The sequence below is a fragment of the Dendrobates tinctorius genome, unplaced genomic scaffold (genome assembly GCF_039654945.1).
Source record: "Dendrobates tinctorius isolate UK_male_01 unplaced genomic scaffold, ASM3965494v1 ptg000136l, whole genome shotgun sequence".
In the NCBI taxonomy this organism is placed as follows: Eukaryota; Metazoa; Chordata; class Amphibia; order Anura; family Dendrobatidae; genus Dendrobates; species Dendrobates tinctorius.
Window position 1 is genome coordinate 7148820 of NW_027361804.1, and position 19059 is coordinate 7167878.

At 46.0% G+C, this 19059-nt stretch overlaps 1 protein-coding gene across 1 annotated transcript; it reads right to left on the reverse strand.

Annotated features, from left to right (window-relative positions):
* Window positions 1–12144: 12144 nt before the first annotated feature.
* On the reverse strand, window positions 12145–18144 carry LOC141048546 (E3 ubiquitin-protein ligase TRIM58-like). The gene is made up of 2 exons (XM_073544244.1): window positions 17990–18144; window positions 12145–14637 (listed from the first exon to the last, which is right to left on the reverse strand). Exons 1-2 carry the CDS (start codon window positions 18006–18008, stop codon window positions 12857–12859), a joined length of 1800 nt encoding a protein of 599 aa, XP_073400345.1. The 5' UTR covers window positions 18009–18144; the 3' UTR covers window positions 12145–12856.
* Window positions 18145–19059: the final 915 nt, after the last annotated feature.

Here is a 19059-nt window from a genome sequence, read left to right on the forward strand (position 1 = left end):
ATTGAAGGAACAACAGAAAAATCAGGTGAATCTGAAATCAGGAGATCTTCTAGATCAAACAGAGGCGTACCAGCTAAACGTCGTTCCTACATAGTCAAGACACTACCTGAATCAGAGCCGCCATCATGGGATGAAATGCAAGAACTACCTGTCCATGAAAGAACAAAGTGGATCAATGCTGCCAATGAGGACAACCAAGGACGCATTAAACTTGCATGCAGTGAAAAGTTCAGTGCTAGAACCAAGCACATTGACGTCAGACATAATCATTTACGTGATTTGATAGATCGTGGCATAATTCAGTTCGTCTATTGTGAAACTGATAAGATGGCAGCTGACATTATGACAAAGCCATTGCCACGAGCCAAGTTCCAAGAATTGAGGACCACACTGGGACTAAGAGGATAAGTAGTTGTTGAGTGGGGGTGTTGGAATAATGCATATTGATCTGTATGTATTGCAACAACTACTACTGTACTGTTTTATATATTGTGCATTTTGTGGGATTGTTAAAGGTCAGTGACAAAAAAAACAAAAACAGACAGGATGCCCTCTCCTTCTCTTCCCTTCTTGTTGTTGTAATGCTCCCATGCTGCAGATACCAGACTGATCACATTTCATGCTGTAAGCTGTTCAACCTGGATATGAATAAATCTACATTCTGTGTTGCTGACTCTGGATGTTACGCTGATTAATCCGCTGCTAACAGGATGACCGCTCCAGTTCACTAAAATATGAGCGTGAAGGACTCTAGAGTGGGCGTGTGCCCAGGCTACCGTTTGGATACAGGCCATCATGGAGCCCAAAACAGACATGCCTTCCCAGGGTGTAGGGGACCTCACATCCCTGAACCTCTTGACCTTTGCTATTAAGGTCAGATGGTGGTCGTCTGGAAGAAAAGACATCTGTTTTGCTGAGTCCAAAAGTACTCCCAGGAATTTTCTGGTTTTGGAGGGCCACAGCTGAGACTTTTTCAGGTTTGGGATCCACCCCAGAGACCTTAGTATATCTTGAGTCTTTGATACATGAGATTCCAGGGCCACCTCGGTGGAGGCTACTATCATTAAGTCGTCCAGGTAAGGCACTATACAGTCATGGCAAAAAGTTTAGAGAATGACACAAATATTATATTTTCACATGATCTGCTGCCCTCTGGTTTTTATGTGTTTGACAGATGTTTTTAATCACATACAGAAATATAATTGCAATCATATTATGAGTAACAAAAGGTTATATTGACAGAATGAGTTAATGCAGCAAGTCAATATTTGCAGTGTTGACCCTTCTTCTTCAGGACCTCAGCAATTCTCCCTGGCATGCTCTCTATCAACTTCTGGATCAAATCCTGACTGATAGCAGTCCATTCTTGCAAAATCAATGCTTTTATTTTGTCTGAATTTGAAGGTTTTTGTTTGTCCACCCGTCTCTTGATGATTGACCACAAGTTCTCAATGGGATTAAGATCTGGGGAGTTTCCAGGCCATGGTCCCAAAATCTCTATGTTTTGTTCCCTGAGTCATTTAGTTATCACCTTTGCTTTATGGCAAGGTACTCCATCATGTTGAAAAAGGCATTGTTGATCGCCAAACTGCTCTTGGACGGTTGGGAGAAGTTGCTCTTGGAGGACATTCTGGTACCATTCTTTATTCATGGCTGTGTTTTTAGGCAAGACTGAGAGAGAGCCCATTCCCTTGGCTGAGAAGCCACCCCACACATGAATGGCTTCAGGATGCTTGACAGTTGGCATGAGACAAGACTGGTAGTAGCGCTCACCTGGTCTTCTCCGAATAAGCCGTTTTCCAGATGTCCCAAACAATCGAAAAGGGGATTCATCAGAGAAAATGACTTTACCCCAGTCCTCAGCAGTCCACTCCCTGTACCTCTTGCAGAATATCAGTCTGTCCATGATGTTTTTTCTGGAGAGAAGTGGCTTCTTTGCTGCCCTCCTTGAGACCAGGCCTTGCTCCAAGAGTCTCCTCCTCACAGTGCGTGCAGATACACTCACACCTGCCTGCTGCCATTCCTGAGCAAGCTCTGCACTGCTGGTAGCCCGATCCCGCAGCTGAAACACTTTTAAGAGACGGTCCTGGCGCTTGCTGGTCTTTCTTGGGCGCCCTGGAGCCTTTTTGGCACCATGGGAACCTCTCTCCTTGAAGTTCTTGATGATGCGATAGATTGTTGACTGAGGTGCAATCTTTCTAGCCGCGATACTCTTCCGTGTTAGGCCATTTTTGTGCAGTGCAATGATGACTGCACGTGTTTCTTTAGAGATAACCATGGTTAACAGAAGAGAAACAATGATGCCAAGCACCAGCCTCCTTTTAAAGTGTCCAGTGGTGTCATTCTTACTTAATCATGACAGATTGATCTCCAGCCCTGTCCTCATCAACACCCACACCTGTGTTAATGGAGCAATCACTGAAACGATGTTAGCTGGTCCTTTTAAGGCAGGGCTGCAATGATGTTCAAATGTGTTTTGGGGGATAAAGTTCATTTTCTAGGCAAATATTGACTTTGCAAGTAATTGCCGTTAAGCTGATCACTCTTTATAACATTCTGGAGTATATGCAAATTGCCATTAGAAAAAATGAAGCAGTAGACTTTGTAAAAATTAATATTTGTGTCATTCTCTAAACTTTTGGCCATGACTGTACAGATGCCTTGACTCTGGATAAAGGACGCTGCTTCTGCCATTACCTTGGAGAAGACGCCAAACGGAGGGACGTTGAACTGATAGTGCTCCACCTGCTGGCTCCCCTGTACCGCAAACCTGAGGTATTTTCTGTCTCAAGTGGATTGGGATATGGAAGTAGGCATCCTTAAAGTCGATGGTCGACATAAAGACATGAGGCCCGATCAGAGGAATGGCTGATCTTACGGATTCCATCTTGAATTTACATGTTGGTTCAGTCCCTTCAGATTTTTAATGATATGAGCCTCGCCTGAGGGTTTGTATACCAGGAACAACTGGGAGTAATGGCCCAGACCCCACTCAGATTCTGGAACCAGGGAGATCGCATTTGATCTTACAAGGTCTCTGAGCCCTACTAGTAGTTTTGTTTGATCATTTGGAGCTGGAAGGGAGGTGACCTTCAGACCCCGTGGAGGGGAGGACATGAACTCTATCAATAGGCCCTCTTTGATGACATTGAGGACCCAGTGACAACTGGTGATGTTCTGCCACTAATGCACATATTTTAAGAGTCCCCACCGGGTCAGAGTCATTGTTGCTCCTGTTGAAGCTGGAGGGGGACCAGTATATATTTTTTCCCCCCCTACCTTTTGCATAGCTCCACCTCCTGGTCTTGCCCTTCCCCCTTGCTTGGGAGTTTTGAGGCTGGGAGGTACAAAAAAAACGCTTTTTGGGTTTTTTTTTTTTTGTTCTGGGAGGGATTTCTTCTTGTCAGTGGCCTTTTCTAGGATGTCATCTAGATCAGGCCCAAAAACATATTCCCCTTTAAAGGGTATAGCACATGCAGAATCCACTCGGGGAATTCCTGAGCCCAATCCGCAAAGTGCACACATACTACAATTTTCTGCGCGGATTTGTCTAAATCCATATCTGCAAATTAGCCTGCGGTTTGACACCTGATCATGGAGCAGGTGCCAAACTGCTGCGGAATCCGCACAAAGAATTGACATGCTGCGGCTTTAAATCTGCACGGGGGACACTGCGTGTTTCTATTTCAGTCTATGTAAAGGGTACTGTACAACACAGCAGAAACTGCTGCGGACCCGTAGGGCCAAGTCCGCAACGTGTGCACACATCCTTAGGGTATGTTTCCATGGTCAGTATTTGCTGCAGATTTGATGGTGCGTACAGCCGCAGCATCCAAATGTTACAGCATAGTGGAGGGGATTTTATGAAATCCCATCTCCATTACACGTGCAGGGACGCAGGCAGCAGACCTGCTTATACACACACACACGCGGCGCGTCTTTCTAGACCACAGCATGTCTTTATCTCGCGGAGATGCTCAGTCTCCGCAAGATAAGTAGCACAGTCTGAAAGCCCCGTTACACATAACGATGTCCCAGTGATCCGACATGGATGGGAATCGCTGGGACATGTTAGACAGCCCCTCCAGTGATCAGGACCAGCGAGCAAGCTGGTATCCAACATAGAAACCCGATGTTTAAGAGCCACGCGTCTTAGAAACCCAAAGTTTGTTGGATACCAGTGTGCAGCATCGCTGGCTCCCGCTGCGATGCGTGCTGGCCAGCGGGAGACCGGCAATGAAAAAGACGGCCCAGGACGATCCGCAATACCTGGCGGGGGGGGGGGGGGGCGCAGCGGTCACAAAACCGGTGATATCGCTGTGTGTAATGGGGCCTTAAGTCAGGAGGTCCCCAACCTGTGGCTCGGGAGCCACATGTGGCTCGCGGTCCCATGAATTGTGGCTCGTGGCTGTCTGCCAGCTTGGTGCGTTAGCTCCAGATCTAGGAGACAGGTGTAAAGACCACATCTCAAAATGGTGAATTATGTGGATAGTCCTGTGCAGAAGAGCAAGTCTGGATGCACACACACGTTTTAGGGCTTTAGAGATAATTTGTGTATGGTAGGTTGGAGGCAGGATAATACCACCTGTAGGAGGAGACACTTGAAGCTGGATGTAACAGTGTGTAGGGGTATTGTGGGAACCCCTGGATCTTAGTATTCTGCTTTGGGGCAATTTCTGTGGAAAAGCTGCTTTGGTAATTATTACACCCATAATGGGGGCTTTGGTTGCCACTGTTGCGAAGCAGTACATGGATGCGGCTCGCGACCCTCTCACAGCTGAATGTGGCTCAAGGTCGGGGACTGCTGGTCCATGTCTAAGATGTGGTGATGCCACTCGGTTCAATGATAACATGTGGAAATCAACCTGCGTACAAAAGCCGACAGCGCTTTGAACAGAGCCAGCATCCGCGGCGTTCAAAGCGCTGTCATACAGAATGTGAGGACATACCCTAAAGCGTTAGGGACCAGTAACTGATGATGTCCCTTCTTTGAATCAAATCTATTGATAAAAGAACCTCTGACACCTTTTCTTGCACAAAGTATCAGAAGAAATATTTTAAACCTATACCATCCAATCATGTATCGATACCAGGGCTGAGGAGTCAACGTCTATGTCAGTTATATATCCCTTGCTCTACCAAAACAAAAGGGAAGCATAGAGACAAGAAGATTACGTATAAAAGTAATCGAAACTTTATTAATACAATAATTCAAATATAAAGTTGCTATGAAACACAGGGACATATGTCACCCTGAAGAAGGCACTATGCCTGCGCAGGAGCGCGACACGAAGTGAGCTGGACGACATCGCATGAAGATGCAGGTCCGGTTCTTCATGACACCCGTCGGACCGGATCACCCCTGGGCGAGTATAATAAAAAGCTTGTTTTTCTTCTCTTGCAGCGAAGATGGAAGTGGGGGGGGTGCTTATTTACAGCATTACAGAACGCTGGAGATAAGCCCCGAAAGGCAGTGGCCGCATTTTATAGCAGCAAAACGAGGCGACAGGTTCCCTTTAAGAACGAAATTGGAAGCATATAATCTATGTAATTGTACATAGAAAAAAAAAAAAAATAAAAAATAAAAATATTATATATACACAAGCACATGTGCATAAGCAAAAGTGATTATAAATTTATAATTACAGTATATATACTGACTTACATTCACGATCTTTTTCTCTCTAATTCCCTTAACCTTCTGGCTATTACAGAAACCTGGATCCAGCATTCAGACACCACCGCTGCTGCCGCTCTCTCGTTTGGTGGGCTGAAATTTTCACATACCCCCAGACCTGAGAACAGACAGGGTGGAGGTGTTGGTTTGCTCCTTTCATCACAATGTGCTTTCCAGGTCATCCCCCCGGTTCCCTCACTTACATTTCCTTCCTTTGAAGTCCACGCCGTCAGACTCTTTAAGCCCTTCTCCTTACGAGTGGCGGTCGTTTATCGCCCTCCAGGCTCCTCCCGCCAGTTTCTAGACCACTTCACCACCTGGCTTACTCACTTTCTATCCTGTGACATCCCCACCCTCATCATGGGAGACTTTAACATCCCCATCAATGATCCGCTCTCCCAGTCTGCCTCTCATCTTCTTTCTCTAACTTCTTCATTCGGTCTCTCACAGTTTACTAATTCTCCTACACATGAGGACGGGAATACTCTGGACCTGGTTTTCTCCAGTCCCGGCTCGCTGCACGACTTTACCAATTCACCCCTCCCGCTCTCGGACCACAACCTTCTTTCCTTCTCTGTCAAAAATTGTCTCCTCACCCGGAACACCCCCACTTATCGGAATACACGTACCATTAATACCCAACAGCTTAGGGACAATCTCCACACATCTTTAGCCCCCATCTCCACCCTCTCCTGTCCAGACATAGCATTGTCACACTTCAATAATACACTGAAGAATGCCCTAGATGAAGCAGCACCTTCTATACGCAGAAAGACCCGACACAGACAACGGCAGCCCTGGCACACAACGCAAACACGCTTTCTTCAGCGCTGCTCGAGGTGTGCAGAGCGGCAGTGGAGAAAATCTCTCTTAGCAGAAGACTTCATCCACTATAAGTTCATGCTCAAAACCTATAACTCTGCCCTTCATCTGGCCAAACAATCCTACTTCACCACCCTCATCACCTCACTATCCAACAACCCAAGACGACTTTTTGAAACCTTAAACTCCCTCCTGAAACCTAAAGTACAGGCCCCCATCACCAACCTCAGCGGTGAGGATCTGGCCACTTATTTCCTAGAAAAAATCAACCACATCCATCAGGATATCTCAGCCCTATCTCCTCAGTGCCTGGATCCCCTTCCCTGCCGCACCTCAAGCTCACTAGACATCTTTGAGCCTGTTTCAGAAGAAGTTTCCAAGCTCCTCGCTTCTGCTCGGCCTACAACCTGCAACAGTGACCCTATTCCTTCACAGCTCCTGCAGTCTCTCTCACCAGTGGTCACCACTCACCTGACTAAAATATTTAACCTCTCTTTCTTCAGGTATATTTCCCTCCTCAATTAAACATGCCATCATAACCCCTTTACTTAAAAAGCCATCCCTGGACCAGAACTGCACTGCTAACTACAGACCTGTCTCTAACCTTCCCTTCATCTCTAAACTGGAACGCCTGGTCCACTCCGCTATCTCTCGGATAACTCTTCTCGACCCCTTACAATCTGGTTTCCGCTCTTTACACTCTACTGAAACTGCCCTCACTAAAGTCTCTAATGATTTAATAACAGCTAAATCGAAAGGTCATTGCTCCCTGCTGATTCTCCTGGATCTCTCTGCCGCATTTGACACTGTGGATCACCAGCTCCTCCTCACTATGCTCCGCTCTATAGGCCTCAAGGACACAGCCCTCTCCTGGTTCTCCTCCTACCTCTCTGACCGCTCCTTCACTGTATCTTTTTCCGGCTCCTCTTCCTCTTCTCATCCCCTTACTATCGGGGTCCTGCAGGGCTCAGTCCTAGGCCCCCTCCTCTTCTCTTTATACACTGCCCCTATTGGACAAACAATCAGCAGATTTGGGTTCCAGTATCATCTCTATGCTGATGACACCCAATTATACGCTTCTCCTGACATTACTCCTACCCCAATTCAAAATACCAAGGATTGTCTGTCTGCTGTCTCTAGCATCATGTCCTCCCTCTATCTGAAACTAAATCTCTCTAAAACTGAACTTCTTGTGTTTCTCCCCTCTACTAACCTCACTCTACCTAACATCGAAATAACCCTGGAGGGTTCAACCATAACTCCCAAGCAGCATGCCCGCTGTCTTGGGGTCATATTCGACACTGAACTTTCCTTTACTCCGTACATCCGATCACTCAGTCGCTCTTGTCACCTGCATCTTAAAAACATCTCCAGAATCCGACCTTTTCTCACCTTTGAAACTGCTAAGACTCTTACTGTCGCTCTTATTCATTCTCGTCTGGACTACTGCAACTCTCTTCTGATCGGTCTCCCTCTTACCAAACTTTCTCCTCTCCAATCCATCTTGAATGCGGCAGCCAGGGTCATATTTCTGTCCAGCCGCTTCACCGATGCCTCCATCTTGTGCCAGTCATTACACTGGCTACCTATTCGCTACAGGGTCCAGTATAAACTCATCTCTCACCAACAAAGCTCTCCACTGTTCTGCACCGCCTTATATCTCCTCTCTCATCTCTGTCTATCGCCCTACACGTGCCCTCCGTTCTACAAATGACCTAAGACTAACATCCCCCGTAATCCGAACCTCACACCTCCGTCTCCAAGACTTCTCTCGTGCTGCTCCAGCTCTCTGGAATGCACTTCCCCAGACGATCAGACTGATACCTAGCCCTGACCTATTCAAGCGCGCTTTGAAAACCCATCTCTTCAAACAAGCCTACCACATCAGCTACTCAGCAAGCTAACTTTGCCCTGTTCCCTCCTTCCAAATATTATTCTGAATCTGCACCCTACTATTCATCTGTCTCCACACCCTTCATGCACAGGATAACTGCACTTGATACTTGTCTATTGCACTTAAACACACGGGCTGATGACCGGATCATGCAGCTTTATATGAAAATCCCTATTATAATTGCCAGACCTGAATTAACAAGCATTTCTCACCTACTGTGTCCCCCCATTTCCTTGTAGATTGTAAGCTTGCGAGCAGGGACCTCACTCCTAATGTCACTGTTTGAATTGTCTTAACTTGTATTGAATTTATTGTCTGTACATGTCCCCGCTTAAGTGTAAAGTGCTGCGGAATATGTTGGCGCTATATAAATAAAAATTATTATGTATTTTCTCTTTAAATATAGGCCAAGTGGCCACTTACGTTTGTATGCAAGTATTAAAATGCACATATCCCAACATGAAACAATTAGTACAGAATAGGAGGCCTTCTTAAAGAAAAAACAAACAGGTCTGAGCCAGAATTCTCTCTGGTTGGTGATCAAACTATTTAAGAATCAAAGATAATGAAAATCACTTTGTATTTTAAGATTCTGTCTCTCACAGGTGAAGTGTACCAATAAAATAAAAAAAAAATAAAACAAACAGACCTCTCCATTCTTTGTAGGTGGGAAAATTTGAAGCCAAAACTGGCAGAAGATCAAACACTTAACCACTGTATATATAATTACAACAAGAAACTTAAAGGGAACAACCAGTCAAAACATTTTTAGCCTGCCAGCTAGGCTTTCCACAACTACTTCTGAAACACCCCCCCTGTGTATCATCCATAAATACCTTTTATTTCTCCTGTGCTGTAGGTCAACCAGTTGGCTGTGGTCCGATGGGCGTTGTCTGTTCCCTCACTCCACCCCTCCTCGGCTGCCGTAAATATCGCAGATCGCGTACAGATCTCGTGCATGCGAATTGAAATGGTGTCTTGCGCAGTATGCTTTGTCCAACTGTGGGCAAAGCCAAAAAGCAGTACGGCGCATGCGCACTAATTTTCAGCTTTTTTCCTGCAGAATACACTGCGCACGCGAGATCTGTTCAGAACGCCCATCGGAATGGACCGCTTCTCCTGCGCTGTATATATAAAAAAAAAAAAAAAAAAAATTCCACAAAACAAAATAAATGGAAGTGGGGGGTTACCAGTAAAGCACAAAGTGAACACGTATTTGACCAACAAGTAAACTCAAATCTCATAAGAAGAAATACCAAGCCAATTGATTCAAAGCTAAAATGATATATAAAGAAAATAGATTCAGTATCAGTACAAAAGCAACACCTATTTTATGCGATTTAATAAAAATTGTTTTAGAGGATTACTCTTTGGTGATTCGTCCCCCTCCTCAGGTGTTCAGTTTACGCACAAGTTTTTTTTGTCTCTCAAATTGACCTTTGGTCTAAACCAGGGTTCCCCAACTCCAGTCCTCGAGGCCCACCAACAGGTCATGTTCTCAGAATTTCCCTTGTATCGTACAAGTGATGCAATCACCACCAGAGAAATACTAAGGAAATCCTGAAAACGTGATCTGTTGGTGGGCCTTGAGGACTGGAGTTGGGGAACCCTGCTCTGAACAATCCCTCCCAAAAAGCCTAATATCAAGTAGAATTATATACCGTATACACACGCCTCCAGAACGGCGCTCTGACAGGCTAGCGACAGCTACATCTCAGGAAGTCATGTACTGACATGGCTGGAATGGCACCAATTCCCAAGGTGAATATGTTTTTAACATAGGAAGCTCTTTAGCATTTTGAAGAGCGTTTGTCCAGTAATCTACGACTTCTTTAATAAACCCACAGCACATAATTGCTTAAATTCACACACAGCGCAGATTTGTATCAAATACTAAAATCCAGAGCACCTCTCCGAATAGTCAGACCACCCACTTCACATGACCCGATGCAGCGCTGGGACCTAAAAAGGCAAAGTTCCCACGTTGGTGCGTTGTGATGCTGCAGGTTTCCAGCAGCGTTTCTGCATCAGTTAGCAAATTTAGGAGACTTGTGTTGTTCCCCAGTCTTGGCTATTGTCCCTTAATACATTTACCGTATTTTTTTTTTTTAGACTATAAGATGCACTTTTTCCCCCCCACAAAGTTTTTGGGGAAAATGGGGGTACATCTTATAGTCAAAATATACTTGCAAATATTGTGGCAACAGCAGGAGTCTGGCGGTCCTGGTCCAACGCTGATGATCACACTACACAGACTGGTGCAGGGGGCTCCGCCGGCATTTTGTGTGAGCCCTGAGGCCCCGCACATCCATTGCTGCGATGCGGTGGCCTCTGGGGAAAATGGCCGCCGGGGCGGCACATGCTCAGATTGAGATCTCGCTTCCCGAGGTCTCAGTCCAGGCATTTGCCACCCCCGGAGGCCACTGCATCACAGCAATGGATAAGCAGGTCCTCTCAGTTTTCACAAAATGCTGGCGGAGCCCCCTGCACCACCACTGAACCAACCTAGGATGGGAGCCATATCGCCGGACCACTGAACACCCCCTGTGACCCCACCGATCCCTCCCAGTAAGCTGAATTTGGACTGTAAGATGGACCTCCATTAGACAATCCCCCTATTTCCTTCTAAAAATTTGGGGTGCGTCTTACAGTCTGAAAAATATTGTACTTTGTACTGGAAAATTTCAGCTTGCTCAGTAACTGAGTGGAGATGAGACGCAAGGGCACAGACGGACGCGTTTCTTTCGCGAGGATCGCATTGCAATCCTCAGACTGATCTTCGGCTCTCCTGACCTGAGCGTCACAGCTGCATAGAAATACATCACTCCGTGACGCTCTGGTCAGGAGAGGCGCAGGGCGAGTCCGTGCACTGCGATGCTCACATGAGAAATCCAGCCGTCTGGCCATGCCCTTATGGATAAAGTCATGTGCAGATGGATTTCCACAGAGGAATTTGAATAAAGAGCCGTTCTTGATTTTTATCTGCATAATTTTCACACATCAAGTCTACGTTGGAAGACTGCAAATAAATTACTGCAATAGAAATAGGTCATCTGTTAAAAAAAAAAAATAATAATAATCCCAGAGTAGAAGTTATGAGTGGGGGGGGAGTTTACAAAAGATGAGTTTGTTCACTACATAAACAAAGTCAAATTGACTCAATGTGTAAAAATTGTGCTGCAAATGCAGTAGTGTAATAATTGTAAATAGAAGCGTGAGCGCAAAAAAAGTGACACATGTATAACGATGTGCCGAGAGAAGGAGACATTATATGAGAGAATGAGTCTCGTTCTCCTGGTTGGCACCCTCCCCAACGCGCGTTTTGGCACGCTGCCTTCGTCAGGGATGACTCTAGTACTATTGGTTTTACCCCATTGTACATCTCATACCTTAGTGTCATTTTTTGCACTCGCACTTCTATTTACAATTACACTACTGCATTTTCAGCACATTTTGACTTTGTTCACTAGATAAGCAAACTTTTCTTGTTATTTTCACCTCCACTTTGGGATTGATTTTTTTTTTTTTATGCGATACCATGTATGCTTCACATTTTACACAATACTCTTGCTGGATGTAGCATCCTTTGTTTAACTATATTACAGCATTGTTTCCTTGCATTACTAAAGTTATACATTACTTTGGACTTTATGGTGTTTTTTTCTCTGTTCGTTTTTTATTGTGGGAACTGAGCATTAGACGCGGATTTACTCAGAGAAGTTGCAGAAATAAGGAGTCTTTACGAGAAATATTTGGTTATCGCAGCATTTATATAAGATTGTCAGTACAGTATAATACGTCTCAGGACTTTTACTAATAAATATTTTAATATGTATTAAAAACGCAAGAATAACAGACTAAAAAACAAGAAGTCCATAGTAGCCAGTCAGATAAGCTGTGACATTTCACAAGGTCTCTGAGAAGTGAGGGGAGGAGTCCGATTGGTCATTACGGGAAACCTCTCCACCTTTTATAAATATCCCCATAGATTTATATCACCTTTCTGTCCAAGGTTGCGTTCACACATTGCGGGTTTTTTTTTTTTTTCATAGCATGTGATCGCAACCTTAAGTTTATATATCAGCTAGCCAAGCCCAATAATGAGATGTAAATTAAAATGTTGCGTTTCTATATTAAAAGTGAAACAAATATCATGTGCCAAACTTTTGGTGCCATTAGGTATCAGCAGAAGAGTCCATGTGCCTCAGTGTGACGGTGAGCGGTTCATGCGCATGGCTCTACACTACGGCACTTTCCAACTTGGGGCACTCTAGCAGAGAATCCAGAGGGAACTAGGATACTTTGCCAACATAATAGGAAAAGTGAGGCACGGGGGGGACACTACATTAAAAAAATAGATTTGGCCTTATCCGGGACATTTTGATGTTACTGTAATTTAGCCTCTGTATTGCAATCAAGTGACGGAGTCATCTAGTGCAGATTATAAGACACCGGTCATTCTTCTATGATGAGGCTGCACTCCATCTGCTGCTCCCCACCATCGTAATAGAACCGTCACATAAATATATCACAGGATAGAGGGGCTCGGTGAAGGTGGCAGAGAAGGTGTGTAAGTGTCTGATGGGGTCACACAGCTCATAGAAGGACAGCTGCCCGGCCTCATAATTCACATAGATCCTGACCCGATCACTGGAGATCTGGTGTGGTAACGGGGTCATAAAACCGTCATGGATCACTGAATACTGATTATTATACATTGGCTCTCCACTCAGGCGCCAGGACTTGTCATTATATCCAATAAAAGAGCAAAGCCCCTCCCTAAGTATACTGGGGTAACACATTCCCACCCTCCACTTCCCTGATCCACTGATGTCCACATCCCAGTAATGTCGGCCTGAGTAGAATCCCCCCCAACTCATCACCTGATAACCCTGGAATCTCTCCGGTGTTTCTGGACAAAACTTGTATATTCCTGTCAAGGTCACAGTTTTAAGGTCGTCTGATAGAATGAGATAGTTGTTAACTGTGTTTACATTTAGGTATACATCTTCTGGATCCTGTACATAGAAGGCCACATTTACACCTCTTATTATATCAGCTAGTGAGAACGAGATCCGCTCCACATCATCTACAGCATATCCCCCATCATCTACAGCATATCCCCCAGTGGCCTCATCACCTCCATCATGTCCCCCAGAGGCCTCATCACCTCCATCATGTCCCCCAGAGGCCTCATCACCTCCATCATGTCCCCCAGAGGCCTCATCACCTCCATCATGTCCCCCAGAGGCCTCATCACCTCCATCATGTCCCCCAGAGGCCTCATCACCTCCATCATGTCCCCCAGAGGCCTCATCACCTCCATCATGTCCCCCAGAGGCCTCATCACCTCCATCAGGATCACACAAGTCACCGGTGTCTGGTTCCTGTAAGACAGTCAGTGGATCTGTCATGTTACACAGCTCCTCAACATGCCTCATCTTCCTAGACAGCTCGTCCCTCTTATTTTTCAGTTTCTGGATCACATGCGACTGAGACATCTTCTTTTCCATCCTACTGATGTCACTCAGGACCTTCTGCTCCAGGTCGTCCACCTGTCCCCTGATGTCTATAAACAGGGCAGTGGCTCGCTCTTTTGCTCCAGCTGCTTTTTCTTGAGCTTTTCTCCTGATCTCCTCCAGACTCCAGACTCCTTCCTCAGTCCACTTTCTTTTTCTGAAGAGTTTCTTCTTAACATTGCTGATGTTCTTCAGCTTCTTCCTCTCAGAGGCCTCCTCCAGCGTCTCCACCCGGTGTCCCCGATGTTCTCCAGTCAAGTGGCAGGACGCACAGATACAAGTCGCGTCCTCAGTGCAGTAATATTCCAGGATCTCCCTATGGATGGAACATTTTCTGCTCTCCAGGGAAGTGCTGGAATCAGTGAGGACGTGTCCTTCCTTGCTGTGATCTTTCAGGTGATTGTTACACAGAGAAGCCTCGCACAGCAGACAGTATATAACAGCAGGTAGAGCAGTGTCGATGCAGTAAGAGCAGCGGATTGAGGCATTATTCCCACGATTAGACCAGAGATTCTCCACTACTTTACTCAACGTTATGTTCCTCATCAGTGTCGGACGCTCCCGAAACGTTTCTCTACATTCAGGACAGGAATAAATTCCAGGCCAGTCCTGTGTATCCAGGGACCGATCAATACAGATCCAGCAGAAGTTGTGTCCACATCTCAGGGTAACGGGATCTGTATACAGGGTCAGACAGATGGAGCATTCCAACAGCTTTTCAAGACCTGCAGACGCCATCACCAACAGCGGAAGGAAGATATGAAGGTATAAGTTTAGAGGGATCTCAGAAGAGCACGTGTGATCTCAGTTAATGACAGACGAGGTCGAGCTCCAAAAACAAAACAAGAAATCTACTATTCACTAAAGGCTATGTGCACACGGTGCAGATACTGCTTAGGAATTTTCCGCGCAGAATTCACTAAACCTGCAGGTCAAATGATCTGCATTTTTCCTGCAGATTTAGTGCATGTTTTGTGCAGTTTTCTAGAATGGAGCAGGTGGATAGCTGCAGCAAAAGCGCACAAAAGTAGTGACATGCTGCTTTTTTAATTCTGCACCAAATCTGCGCAGGAAAAAATGCAGCATGTGCACAGCGGATTTTGTTTTACATAGGCTACAATGGTGCTGTACATCACATGTAGTTCTGCTGCGTAAATGGGTCACCCGCCAGGGCCGTGGGGTACTTGGTACCAGGACGGTATCTCAGAGGGAAGTGTCACAGCAGCGGTGACCTGGTCCTGGGCGTCCATGTAAAAGGGGTTGAGCGTGGCTGATTAACGTTTATAAGTGGATGATACATGACGCCACCTGTGGTGCTCAGCAATAAAGGGGTTAAGCCGACGCTGCAAGCAGGTCCTCTGGGACAGATGGTAATAGGCAACAAGATGAAATAGCTCCCCACGGGTAGAGCTGTGGTCCCAGGGCAGTGGTAATAGGTGTTGAGGAAGAGGGTGTAGTGTCTGGCACAGAGATGTAGCAGTGCTGGAGAGTTTGCAGGAAGAATGCAAGGACACAACAGGGTGCAGTTTCTGTTACCTTTACTGTGCTTTGTAAGTGCAGTCCAGATTACAGATGGCACAGGAGCTGATTAGCCTGGAAGCAACTTAGGAATCTCTCTATCAGATAGGTTGTGTAGTCGCCTCTCTAGCGCTTATCTGAGGTACATGCAGTATTGAGTTACACTGAAGTTCCTCTTGCTTGTTCTCTTTTAGAACCCCCTCGTATGGCAGACAGCCGTTGCCTCCTTCTGGCTCACACGTTGCTGTTGTGCCTCTGAGTCTTATATGGGAACAGAGCATTTACAGCTTCCTATTCCTCCGGTTTCTGCTGCAGGAATATCAGCATCAGTACAACCTTGGAGACCGGGCTCCAGATCATGCGCTACAGCTAGAAGTGAGCCCTGAACGCTGCTCAATCTTCCAGCTCCTCTCCCCACATGTTGCCCTCCTCACACGAACTAACTAATTTTCCCCTTCCTGGCCCCCAGAGAGCAGCTCCTCCCCCAATTTTGGTTCAGAGCTCCCTCTGCTGGCCTAGAATGGGAACTGTGCTGTGTGTTGTGTTTAACTGATGGAGAGACCCTTTATTGCTTCCAAGCATGACATCACACTCCCTAGGAGGAAGATAATGCTACTGTGGCGACCATACTCCTGGGGGCGCCACATATACGCAGGGCCAAACCTGCTGCGTATATGCAGCAGAATCCGCACCGTGTGCACATAGCCTAAAACATCCAATTCTTTCTGATATGTGGAACAGCACACCGATCTTTGTAAGGGTGGTTTCACAGCGCAGCGACAGACTGTGCACGGCCGCCGCTAAGCCCCGCCTACAGGCGCATAACGCTGCATGCATCCCCTATCTTTAGCACTGGGGACGCAGGCCGTGCGCAGTATGCGTTTGGCGGCGCATGCGTCCTTTTGATGTTGCGCTGACAAGCGCCAAACGGAACCTGTTGCAATTTTGCGCTGGTCGGCACACCGTCAAAAGGACGCATGCACCGCCAAATGCATACTGCGCACAGCCTGCGTCCCCAGTACTAGAGACATGGGACGCATGCAGCGTCATGCACCCGTAGGTGGAGCTATGGGAGGAGTTGCGGCAGGGGACAGGGCTTAGCAGCGGCAGTGCGCAGGCCGTTGCTGCACCCTGAAATGCTAATGTGAAGCCACCCTAAGTCTGCTGTCGATTGGTTTGTCAGTTTTTTTACCATCGGTGATTTTCTCATGACGGTTTATAAATCAGACACCATATAAGTATGTTAGGTCTGTGAAAAAACAAAGTGTTCTTGCATGTCAAAAACAGATGTCTGAGGCCTAAGGCTATGTGTGCACTTGAACTTGTTTTCCGGCCATACGCACAACATACAGCACACCGACAACTTGACCATGTGAACTAGCACAAAGGCTTCAGGTCCACATGGGGAAGAAAAAAAAAAAAAATTATAAGCATTTGTTAGTCCGGTTTACTTTATGGACAAGACCAGCACATGTATAATATAGTAGGCGGCTCATGCACCTGTCAGACTATACACACCCGGAGCAGCACATTGGGCCAATCAGGTCTAACTGCAGATGTGATTGGTCCACAGATTGTGACTTCACCTAAGGCCGGGATCACACATGCGAGAAGCTCGGACGAGTCTCGCATGTTAAGTCTATGTGCACACATTGTGGATTGCTGTGCGGAGTTTTCCATGCAGAATCTGCATCTCTTGGCAGAATCCACTTTTTTTACACCTACGGATTTCTATAATGGAATGGGTGTAAAAACGCTGCAGAATCCACACAAAGAGTTGACATGCTGCGGATTCCGTGCAGAATTTCCTGCAGCATGTGCACAGCCATTTTTTCCCCCCCTCATAGGTTATCATTGTACTGTAAGTTACCTGCGGATCCACAGCAAATCCGCGACGTGTGCACATAGCCCAACACTGCCGCCTGCACTCTGGAGCTGAGTGAGCAGCTGCATAGAAATACATGGAGTCGAGGATTAACAGGCGAGACTCATCCGTGTTTCTCACATGTGTGATCCTGGCTTAAGGCCACATTCAGTATTTTAAATGATTATTTGTAAGGCAAAGCAAAGTACAACAGGCAATGAAGAAGTAGAAGAGCAACACATCACCACATCTGTCTTTTCACCCAGCTCTGATTTTTTGGCGAATAAGATGGGGGGATGGGAGAGAATATATATATATATATATATATATATTAAAAAAAAAAAAAAAAAAAAAAAGGGGGGTGCTTTCTTCAAATACTCAGCCTGTGCACTATTGATGAGCAAGCATGCTCGGATAATCAACAATACATGCAGGGATTACCTAACAGCCATAGCAACATAGTATTAGAGCCTGCTAAGGAGACTGTTAGCACTTGAGCACACTCGCTCAGCACTAGTGTGCATGTGCCCTGAAAGGGATGGTGAGAAGGGAATATAACAGATAGAGGTGTTGTGGCAACAGCAATAGTTGTCAAGATAAAAAAAAAATGCATAGTGGAGAAATAGAGTAAAAAATGCAAATAATAATGACATTGACCTATAGGCAGAAAAAAAAAAAAAAAACAGCATATTTACCAGCTAAATCTAGAGACATGGCCAACACGGCTGAAACTGTATCGCCGCTCACAGCCGCTTCTTCAGGAGGTGTCGGCAGAGCTGTGATTTATAGGTAACAAAGGCTTCTAACAGGGAAAACCTGGACTGGAATAAAAGGAGAATCCAGCAGCCAAAAGTCAGAATGGCGTCCTCTCCGCCCCACAGATTACCTGTGCAGGAACCCTAATAACAGGCAGGTGTGCGGGATAGAAACCCCGAGCTAAAGGCCGGTATATCAGAGGGATGGAATATAGGAATATAGTGCAGAGAGACTGGCAGCCATGAAGATCACAGAGAAGAGACGCGGTTAGAGAACCACAATGTGCCATAATGGACACGATGAGGAAGACGCCATATAGGACAGAAGTGACGGAATGTAATGGCCGAGACGACTCGCTAGTGAGGAGCGGACATAGAGCGCGGTCACTACGGAGTCACATGGGAGCGGAGAGGACGGCGGTCACAAGGGATAAATGCTACAGCTCCTGTATACATGTCTGTGCAGATAATCCACCATTCCAAAAAAAATGTGCTCGACTCAGAAATCTCCCCTAAAGCCATGGCCACACTTTCAGTATTTGGTCATCAGTATCTGAAAATAAAAACCAGGAGAATACTGATAGGGAACGTAGACTGTGAGCCCCATCGGGGAGACACTGTAATGCGCTGCGGAATATGTTAGCGCCATGTAAAAATACAGATTATAAGTGGTGACGTGTTTGTGTTATTCTTTTCCTCTGATTCTCCCACTTCTGGTTTTGACTTACAAATACTGACCGTGTGAATGGGACCTAAAGCCTCAGTTCCTGATTGACATTATGAACATCAGCAATGACTCCCTTGCAGGTGTGAAGATGCTAAAATCTGGGGTGAGCTGACTCCCCTCTAACTGCATAGTCCGCTTTTCCTTTTCATCGTCCCTGTGACGCCTCGCGCCCGTTTCTTCAGTTCTCCTGACTCAGTAGAAGCAGTTGAAATTTTTTTAATTTTTTTTTTTGTCCAGATTTTTGGGGTCAGTATAGTTGGGTCACTGGGAACTTATCACCTTC